The following is a 9,996-nucleotide window of genomic DNA, read 5'->3' as shown; positions in this document are numbered from 1 at the left end:
TTGTCCTATTTGCACTCCATGTTTGATACACAACAAAGCAGGTTTGGGGATTGTTTTTAATGTATTTCCTTTCAGCCAGAACTTTGTTGGGAAGAAAAATCGGGTAAGTTTTAAGGAGGTGTTAGCTAAAGGTTTGGTTGTTTATCATATCTAAAGTATTAAACAATGTCATATAGATATATCTCTGTATAAACTTCCTCTTTAAATACTTTATTCTGCTTTGTTTACGGCTTTGAACTGAACTCATTTGGCTGTTTTAAATTAACGCTGCCTGAGTGAAAAGCACACAAGTACATCAGATCATGAATCTAAGAGTGGGTTTGTTATGGTACTTGGTCTGGGTCATCTCTTTGGCAAGCAGTAAACAAAGATCACTGGTTTGTATAGCTTACCTGCTTTTGCAGTCCACAAGCTAGCACTTTATGATCTTTATTGGGATTAAGAAACTGGTGTGCCAGTATTCTTTATTCTGGATGGCACCGCTTCAAGATTTTATGGAAATCATTTATTTTATGGGAAATGTGTGAAAATATTATATGAAACTTATATGAAATTTGTTATATGAAATTTACACATGAACGATGTAGTTTCCATTACACAAAAATTCCTTTTTCTCCACTGAATATAGTACATTTTCAGATGTCCTACCACAGCTCTAGTGTAACCCCCTCGGTCAGAGCTGTAATACTGAGTGTGTCCACTGGGTGTAGCAGCATGGAAAACTCATTAGATAACTGAGAAAGAAGGAAGTGGTTGCGCAGTCGGTCTCCATGCGCTTGGAAAGGGAGCTTGTTTGTCTTTTCCTCTAAACGAAAAGAGAAGTTTCTACATAATGTGACCAGAACCGAGCCTGGATGCATGCCTTGTTTGGCTACAGTGATGGCGCGGTAAGATGGTAAAACTTTTTATCTCGTTTGACTTGTTTTAGATAATGTTTACAGTTTTGGACACTGAGACGCGAGCGTAAACAACATCTCTGTATCCAGACGGAGTACGTTACTAACGTACTCACTGCAGTGTTTGAAAATCCCCCTCGGATGTGCCGAATGTGGTTCCTAAGGCAGAGTCAAGTTCTCTGTCTGTAGGCGTCTACATTGATGTTTTGAGGGTAAAGTCAAAGGCAGGTGGCGAGGACATGATCTGGCTGCAGCTTTTACTACAACAATGGTGCTTTATACTAAGTCAATAACTCTAAAGGGCAAGGTTTGTGAATGCACTGAAAATGAAATAACTTATTTGGGAAGTGAAACCTTTAGTGATACCTCACATATCTCAGTGCCAGTGTGCAGCTGTTAAAGGTTGTACTGATAGCTACCGTATCTGTGCGGCAGTATGCACTTACTCTTTTAGGTGTAGCATTGACTTTGAGGATTTACCTTGAGCTTTGTTACTTGTCGACATGCGTTACGATAGTGTACTTTATAAATCAGCCGCATAAATATCGATAGGCTCAGAAAATACTCCCAAAAATACTCCCTTGTGTAGCCCAGTAAACAAGGAACGTCCCTGGACGTTCAAAATAGGTCTAAAAGTAGTCTGTCCGTCAAGGACATATTTTAAACGCCAAATGGACGTCCAAAATCCATCTTATATGCGTTTTATACAAGTAATTGTATACGTAAGTAATTAATAACGTAAATGGACGTCCACAATACGTCTAATAGTCGGCTTTTCAATGTCTGTGTTTGGACGTCAACCTTAAGAGAACGTTGATTAGACGGCAGTCATTACGTTACTTCAACGTTGAATCAACGGCTAAATGTTTACTGGGAGTGCACTGGAGTACAGAGATTTATCATGAAAACACATAAAAACACTAATTGTGTGGCTGAGCATTCGCAGAACATGTGTCGCTGTGTAGTGATAGCACCAGGATCCGTCAAATTCATTTAAACCTGCTTAAACACTCTATAGATACCATTAAACCTTGTAAATATGTGTACAGTTAGGTTTACATAAAGACTGCGTTATTATGTGATGCTCTATCGCAGCTAGAGCGTTTTCTCTGGAAAGGACAGGCTGACTGTTCGTGATAAGCGGTTTGTTACAAAATATTGCCCATTTGCCTCGTTTGCACGCAGCAGATGTTTTACTTCTCTCTCTTTCTCTTTCTTTCTGTCGTTGTGTAGGTTTTTGCTTTCTGAATGATGGTGAAACTAGCCAAGTTCTCTTCACTAATCAGAACATCCGTCATGAACCAAAACATTGAGAAGGGGAGACGGAGACTCTCTAAGTGGCTAGACTATGGGACCATCAATGGGGAAGACCAATGGGACACGTGTCCTACCTGCCAGGGGACAGGACGAATACCTCGAGGTAAATACATAAGATAGTCCCCCAGAGGACGTGTTTTATATCTATGGACAAATTGTGCAAAGTCTCATTTGCTGTATTTTCTTTGATTCAAAGCCCCTTCACTGTCACATGACGTGTATGTTACTCGATCATGGGTCATTTATGCTAAATGATTTTCTCAGGTTTCACAGATGATTTCAAAATATATAGCCGTGGAACTCACTTCCCACTTCAGGTTTTGTTCTGTGTTCAATTGTGTCTTGTCTGTAAGTCTGTCTGTTGTCTCTCCTCCTTTTGTGCTCTGAAAACTTTAAAGTAATGTTATAATAAATGAAAATAAGAACACAAGTTATTTTCAAGTTTATTATTTTCCTACAATCCTACAATGTCATTAATGATTGAATGTTTTCAGGCGAGGAGGCCCAGCTGGTTGCAGTTATTCCATGCAGTGACCAAAGGCTGAAGCCTCGTCATACGTGAGTGTCACATGATGACAGCTCATACAGGCCTTAAAACTTTATTTTGCTGATTTACACAGCTACAGGACAACTGTGGTTCTGATTTGAAACAGGTTGGCTTGGCTGTGATTGTAAATTAAAAGTGGCTTAGTTGTAGTCAAACAGGAAGCAACATACATTCCTTTAGCACATTTTTCTTCATGTGTAATCCTGTTCATATGTCACTTTCATTTTTTGGAAAATTAAATGTGTTTCTAATATCATTATTTCTCTTTTAACATTATTTAGAGCAATATTCAAAATGATGCGTTGGTCAACATTGTTGTGATATCTTATAATGTAGGCCTTACAGTTGTCTTGTTTTTAGTACAACTTTCACATAGTACTTGTCATTAGCAATGTTGCTTTTCTAATAGGCTATGAAATTAATAATAATAATAAGCTAAAACAATAATAAAATAATCTTGTCTGATGGTTTGTTTTTAACAGAAAGCTGTATGTCTGTATCTCCATTGTGCTGTGTCTCCTGGTCTGTGCCCTGATTCTCTTCTTCCTTTTCCCTCGGAGTGTGGAGGTGTCCCCGGTGACTCTCCAGTCCTCAGTGGTCTATTACTCCCCTGTTACAGTGGACATGGTCATCACAGTAAGTAAAAGTACATGTTTATTTTAATCAACGTCAGAAACGTTCAACTATTGTATACAATGTACAAATCTATGCTGAAGCAAAGTGCATCTTATAAAATGCATTATTCCAGGACTGGCAAGGCAGTTGTTGCTGCCACTCAGCTCCATGGTCTTGTGGTCTAGGGTTTGATTCTAAGCCTCAGATCACTGTCTCTGAGGAGTTTGGTGTGTTCTCCTCATGTCCTTCTCTGTTTCAGTCGGGTATGTTAATTGACTAAGCAATTGTGTGTGTGTGTGTGTGTGAGATCCTGCAATGAACTGTGACCCTGTCCGCTTTGTGTTCCTGCTTTGAGCCCAATGAATCTTGTAAGCTCCAGACACACCATGACCCTGATCTGAATGAATGAATGTAGTAATAATCCAGGACTCTCTCCTGTTATCCACACATGATTGGTGTGACTCAGACTTTCATTCCAGAGAAGTAGGAGCTTTTGTTTGGAAAATTTCACCACTATTTCTTCACTAATAGTCTTTATTGTTGCAACTTAGAGTTACATAACTGTATCCAGTGTATGTGCTCACAAAGAAAGATTCTGGAATGCTGTAATAGGAGATAGGAATTGTGGATAATTGTAAAACTGATTTTCAGAAATTCCTATATTTCTGACACTATTGAATCCTAGGTAGACCACGATATTTGGCAACATTTTATTTATCCTGCCTTGTGCCCAATGGTTCTGGGTACATTGTAAAAAATGTCAATGAATTTTATGGTGGAAAACTGTAAAACCATGACAGTAAATGACTGTAAACTCTAAAAAGTTGAAAACAGTTTCTGTAACAGTGAAATACAGTAAATATTTTATCAGCCAAAATACAAAGTTTTACATCTCTTAACTCTAAAAAATACATTATTACACTGTTAAACGCACAAACCATTAGGGGGCAGTGCAAGTGTCCAAGTACTGGGAGGAGCTGAGACTCATTAGGGAGCTCCCAGAATACCTTACTTCTCCAAATGTTCTGTGATTTTCTGAGATTCTTTGTTTTTTTCTGTCTTTGAGACTTTTTGATTTTGGGGTGATTATTTTGTGTGTTTGTGTTGCTGTGCATGTTGTGATGAGATGTATGTTGCTCAGGAAATTTCACCATCAGCCTGTGTTCCGAGTGCTGGAGTGTGGCACCCAGATACTGTAAATTTCTTGGGTCCTTTCAGCAATACCTCTTTTTAAGGGCTGAATAGAGAATGCGATTTGGCTATATGAGTCTCCATTTTCTCATTTGTCACACAATTTACATGTTAATTTTATGGCAAAACAATGTTTATTTGTTATTTTTATGTAAATATTATGGCTTTTTTTACGGTGTATATTAGTTTTTTTTTAACCGAAAAGTACTGTAAACAAAGTTTTTGAGTGAATATACCTAAGAACGACTACTGTCCTTTTTTGTAGAACACACTCAACCTCAGCAATCAAAACTTTGTTACAATCCAAGTTCATGATCTTGACCTGCAAGTTCTGATTTATGAGAACGTAGTTGGGAAAACCAAGATGTCCAATGTGACTACAGTTCTCCCACGGTCTCAGAAAACGGTGAGTCTTCAACTGTCAGGTTTCAAAAATAAATGTTCCTTAAAGTAAATGTCATAAAGACACATGTATTTTTAAGAGATTCCAGTGTGGGAAACGATGGTATATGAATTACTGCAGCTGAAGGCATATACATTTGTTGCTAAGTTGTACCTACAAATTTGTACTTACACTTACAGGCCTTTTTTAAAAACATATACGTGTCACCTTTTAGTCGATCTCCTTCTGACCCCATGTCTACTGTTTGCTTGATATTTCTATTTAGCAGATTGTTCTTGATCCAGCTGTAATATTAATTTGCCTAGGAACCTCACTAACACCACATCTAATACACTCATACCAGCACTACACACACTAACATGCTGTTGTATATGTTACTGATCTGCTGGAAATGGTCCACCATTTTCAAATATTATTTGGTCAATTGTAGTCTTTGGAAAATGTCTTTAATAAATATAGTAACTACTGAACAATTACAATCACTAATAAATACAGGCCTCTCTTTTACATTTTGCAGCTGACAGTTGTGACTTCAATCACCATTGATGATCCTGGGCTCTAGTAAGTAATGTTTACATTAAATATTTAATAAAGACAATACATTTAAATTTTGTTTACAGAGATTTATTTGTTGTCTTTCAGATTTGGCTGCATGAAACAGATTGAATACTGTTAATGTGCCATGCTTTGTGATACATTCGTTAGTCCTCACTTGTGACAGAAAAGATTTAAAGATTGGTTTACATTAGTGTGACAAAATATTAGTTTAATTTGCATTTGCTAGTTCATGAAAATGCTTCAATGTTTCTCAAACACACATTTTACGGTATTTAGTTGACACTCCTATCCAAAACAACTAGTGATTTTAATCATGTAACAGGTGTATTTTAAAACAGTGTTAGGGACTAGCTCTTCTTGTGGAGGAAAGGGATATTAACTATTACAGCTCACTATATATTTTGTGATCCTTAAAAGGCATGTTTGCATATTGCTGATGTCACCAACTACAAATACTCAGATAATTATTAACACACAGTACATTCTGTGCCATATGTAGAGCTGTTTGTCTGACTGCTTTTTATTTTGAGTCTGATGACTTTCATGAATTGAAAATATTATATAGTAAAGTGTTTTAAAAACTACACTGTCATCTGTAGAGTTTGAGTTCTAAAAGCACTTATTTCATGCTATTAAAGTTTTATAAACATTTCATAAATATATGAACTCCTTCCACAGTACTTACTGCAGGTCAACTTCCATCCGGATCCACACCTTGTTTTTGCATTTGCAGTAAGTGTTCATTTTCACTCTGTTGTAAGAATTCATCCTCAAATACTTTTATATAGTTGTCACTCTTTGCTGTAGCAACAGTCTCTACTCTGTTTTAAAGTCTTTAGGCTAGATGTTAGAATTTCTGTGAGGCTCAGCTGAATTAGAGTGGTTTACAGAGGTCAGGTAAATGATTAGTGCTGATGGTGAATAATTGGGTCACAAGTGTCCCTCCAACTCAGCCCAGAAGTACTGGATGAATCTCCAAAGAATGCAGTTCTGCTGCTCTACTCCCAAGTACTGGGAGCTAAATGTCCCTCTAGCTCAGTGATTCTCAAACTGTGGTACATGCAACACTGGTGATACATACAGCAGCAAGAGGTGGTACGCGAGATGACTTCGGAAAATATACTTATAACTTAATAGTTTAGGAAATAATAACTGAATGCCTAAAATATTGGTCATTACATGATTTTTCACAGTTTTCATAATTATGAGACAATACAATTTGTTTGTATTAAAAAATCGTAAGGGAAATGGGGAAATGCTTTTTTCAAGGGCAGGAACACAATCCCCCAGTATTTTGTGAAATCCACGTAAAGAAAGCAAAGGCTGGAGACAGATGTGAGCAATTTGGACTTTATTACAAGAAGACTGCTGAAACTAGAAAAACAAGCTGAGATCGGGCAGGAGAACCAACAGAGAAATACTCATGAACAGAGAATGGCAAAATCCAGAGGCAAAAATTGAGAAAAACAAAGTTGAGAATTCTGTACATCTGAAGAAAATTCATGCCCAATCTTTGCATCATTAGAGTCATAGAACACTGTTTAAAACACCGCACCTCCTTTACCTCCTGATGTGAGTGCAGAGAGCCGCTGTGAGCGCCTTCTCCAAGAACCAATCCACCTACCAATGTGTGTTTTGGACCGTGGGAGGAAACCGGAGCACCCGGAGGAAACCCACACGGACACAGGGAGAACACACCAAACTCCTCACAGAGAAGTCACCCGGACTTGAACCCACAACCTTCAGCTCCCTGGAGCTGTGTGACTGCGACTATATTTAATGCACCACTGTGCTGCCTGTTTTCACCTGTATTTAAAGCACATAATTCATAAATATATAATTGGCCTCTTATCTCTTCTTGACTTTTAAATGCTTAATGCCATTTCCCAAGAAATGCATCTGTTCTCATAAATGTGTAATTGTATTTAAAGCATTTAATTTAGGCCTAGTTATTTGTTTTCTTTCTGTAATTGTATTTTGTTTTAGGATAATAAGGAAGAAAATATTGGAAAAATGAAATAATGGAAGAATTGCTCATAGGGGGTACTTGAAGGTTTTGGTTTAATAATGGGTGGTAAGTGGTCTAAAATGTTTGAGAACCATGGCTCTAGCTTGGGATTGAGCTAGAGTAAGATGATTTACAGTTGCTCCAGAGCAATGTGTGTCTACGAACTTGGGCACATGGAGTGCATGTTAAAAAAAAAGTAATTGAAGAAATATTTAAAAATGCCCAATTTTTATATGACAGGGTCTGTATTTGTATATGAGTTGTAATTTAAAAGTGTCTGGTTGTATGAAACATACTTGCAGTAAATTCCTAAACCTCATATTATTGTCTTTTTTTCTCCACAGAATGACTATAAATGTGTCGTACCTGTCCCACGGAGAACAGCTATCTTCAGACACATTTGAGTATATCGACTGTGGAGCAAACTCTACAGTTCCTCATTCTTTTCCACAGCTTCTCTGATGAACGGAACATGACTGCATTCATCATTAAAAACCAAGGAAGGCTGATGATTAATGCTAGAGCTGATTTTCCTAAAAGAAGCATATGTGCTTGAGACGTCTTATATCTCTGTTCACTCTGTTTTATGCAGACTGTTACTCTACAGGTCTTAAAAATGAAAGAATAGTGTATAGCTCTGTTTGCTGGACTACAGCTCATCTTTATTTTTTATTAGAGTAGATTTGCAGAGCAAAAGTGCCTACTCCCTACAGCACATGTTCATGAACATTCTGTCTTTATAATTATGCACATAAGTATGATGTCAGACTATTTGTCATGTTTACGTTGATTTGCACTTTACAATAAATTGCCTTTAAATACGTTTTTGTGTACAGATCTTTATCACAAGTGAACAACAACAACTAAAACTGAAGAATGATTGTTAATAGTCTATCTATGAATGAAGAAAACACACATAGTGGCGTTTTAATGACTTTATTTATATTTTAAATAAGTGAGACAAAGGTGAAACTGCAGTATGTTGGTCTGTGGAGCTGCAGTAATCCATATCCTTCACCACTGCTGTGAGTACTGTGTAGACTGAAACAAATTGAATACTGTGTAAGTTAGTCTCACTGCTCACTAAGAAATATAAGCAAACTACATGAGCTGATAACATTTCTAATGTTGTTGCTGTCAAATTAAAAACGTATCTCTACTTTTGTGGACTTTACAACATCATTTGAACACAGCAGCAGTCATTCACATTGTGTGAAAACTTCATGATGAATAGACTAAAAGAAACACTCCAGAATTACTCTGATAGAATTATATCTTTACATTGACTTCCATTGAAAGTTAATATGCTTTTTTTCCTCCTGTAAAGTTACTATTTTGGGAGATGTGTTTCATTGGACAATGGCAATATTCTACATAATGAAATAATTCAGATGCAAAGTCATTCAGAGTGACGTGATATGGTTTAGAACCAGATGTCTAAAGCATTAAATCTCTTTCTCACATAAAAAATAATAACATAAGAGATCATAGGCTATATAATATCTTTCATCTTTAAATAAGGCTTAACCCTTTCAGACATTTGTCTGTTGTAGTATATGTCCAAATGATTTTTGACACCCTCTTCAATTATTTAGTTATTAATTATTATTTTTTTTTTTTTCTACTTAATCTATTTCAAAAGACACTCATTTCTGGCACAAAAAAAATTCAGTTCTCCACAGAAAGGTGGGAACACAACCTGGAGGGGGCACCAATCCTTTGTAGGACAAAACACACTCACACCGGACACTTTGAGAGGCCAATCGACCTACCAACCTGTTTTTATTTGTTTTGTTTTTGTTTGTTTGTTTGTTTTTTTGAGGGGGCTGGGTCATGGTAGGAAACTGGAGCTCCCAGAGGAAACACAAGTGGACATGGGAGAACACACCAAACTCCTCATAGACAGTCAAATGAACCCACATCCCCAGGACCCTGGAGCTCTGTGACTGCGACATTACATGCTGTGCCACTGTGCTGCCCCACACATGCACACTCATGCATAAACACATACACGTGCACACAAAAATGTCCCTGGAACATAATTTGAATTTAAAAGGTGCACAGAGTTCTCAGTTAACAGCCTGGGAGGTATTTTACAAAGCAGGATTTCAGGAGGCAGATCAAGCCTGTAGGAGGACATTTCCATTAGGCCATGCTCAGTTTGTGCTAAAGCTACTCAGATGTTACTTTCTGAAATATGACTTCAACACAGTCTATCTAAAATCAACAACAGTGTCAGACTTACTGTGTATCTGTTTTCAATCTTGGCGCTGTATTGCTCTTTCTTTTCAAGCTGACAGTGGCAGAGGAGTCTTTTATCAATCACTGGGGTATACAAAACAAGCACATGCAACATTGTTGATTACTGTGGTAGAGTATGCTTCCAGGAAATAAAAGGTAGTGTACGGATATATTTTTTCATCATAAGTACAAATTTCCATATGTAAACATACCCTGAGAA

The 9,996-nt window shown here is 37.2% G+C and overlaps 1 protein-coding gene across 4 annotated transcripts; it reads left to right on the top strand.

Annotated features, from left to right (window-relative positions):
- The first annotated feature begins 4 nt into the window (after nucleotides 1-4).
- On the top strand, nucleotides 5-8,356 carry tmem106a (transmembrane protein 106A). Of its 4 annotated transcripts, none has more exons than XM_066664280.1 (8): nucleotides 5-103; nucleotides 2,130-2,316; nucleotides 2,708-2,771; nucleotides 3,243-3,396; nucleotides 4,832-4,972; nucleotides 5,487-5,530; nucleotides 6,206-6,259; nucleotides 7,880-8,356. In XM_066664280.1, the coding sequence occupies exons 2-8, from the start codon at nucleotides 2,145-2,147 to the stop codon at nucleotides 7,995-7,997; spliced, it is 747 nt and encodes a 248-aa protein (XP_066520377.1). In that variant the 5' UTR covers nucleotides 5-103; nucleotides 2,130-2,144; the 3' UTR covers nucleotides 7,998-8,356. The 4 variants fall into 4 exon arrangements, with proteins under 4 accessions (XP_066520377.1, XP_066520376.1, XP_066520375.1 ...); XM_066664279.1 differs by lacking the exon at nucleotides 5-103 and adding an exon at nucleotides 726-895; XM_066664278.1 differs by lacking the exon at nucleotides 5-103 and adding an exon at nucleotides 727-887.
- Nucleotides 8,357-9,996: the final 1,640 nt, after the last annotated feature.

Source organism: Hoplias malabaricus, chromosome 3 (assembly GCF_029633855.1).
Source record: "Hoplias malabaricus isolate fHopMal1 chromosome 3, fHopMal1.hap1, whole genome shotgun sequence".
Classification (NCBI taxonomy): Eukaryota; Metazoa; Chordata; class Actinopteri; order Characiformes; family Erythrinidae; genus Hoplias; species Hoplias malabaricus.
The sequence above is the reverse complement of the archived record's forward strand: the minus strand, read 5'-3'. Positions and strand labels throughout refer to the sequence as shown.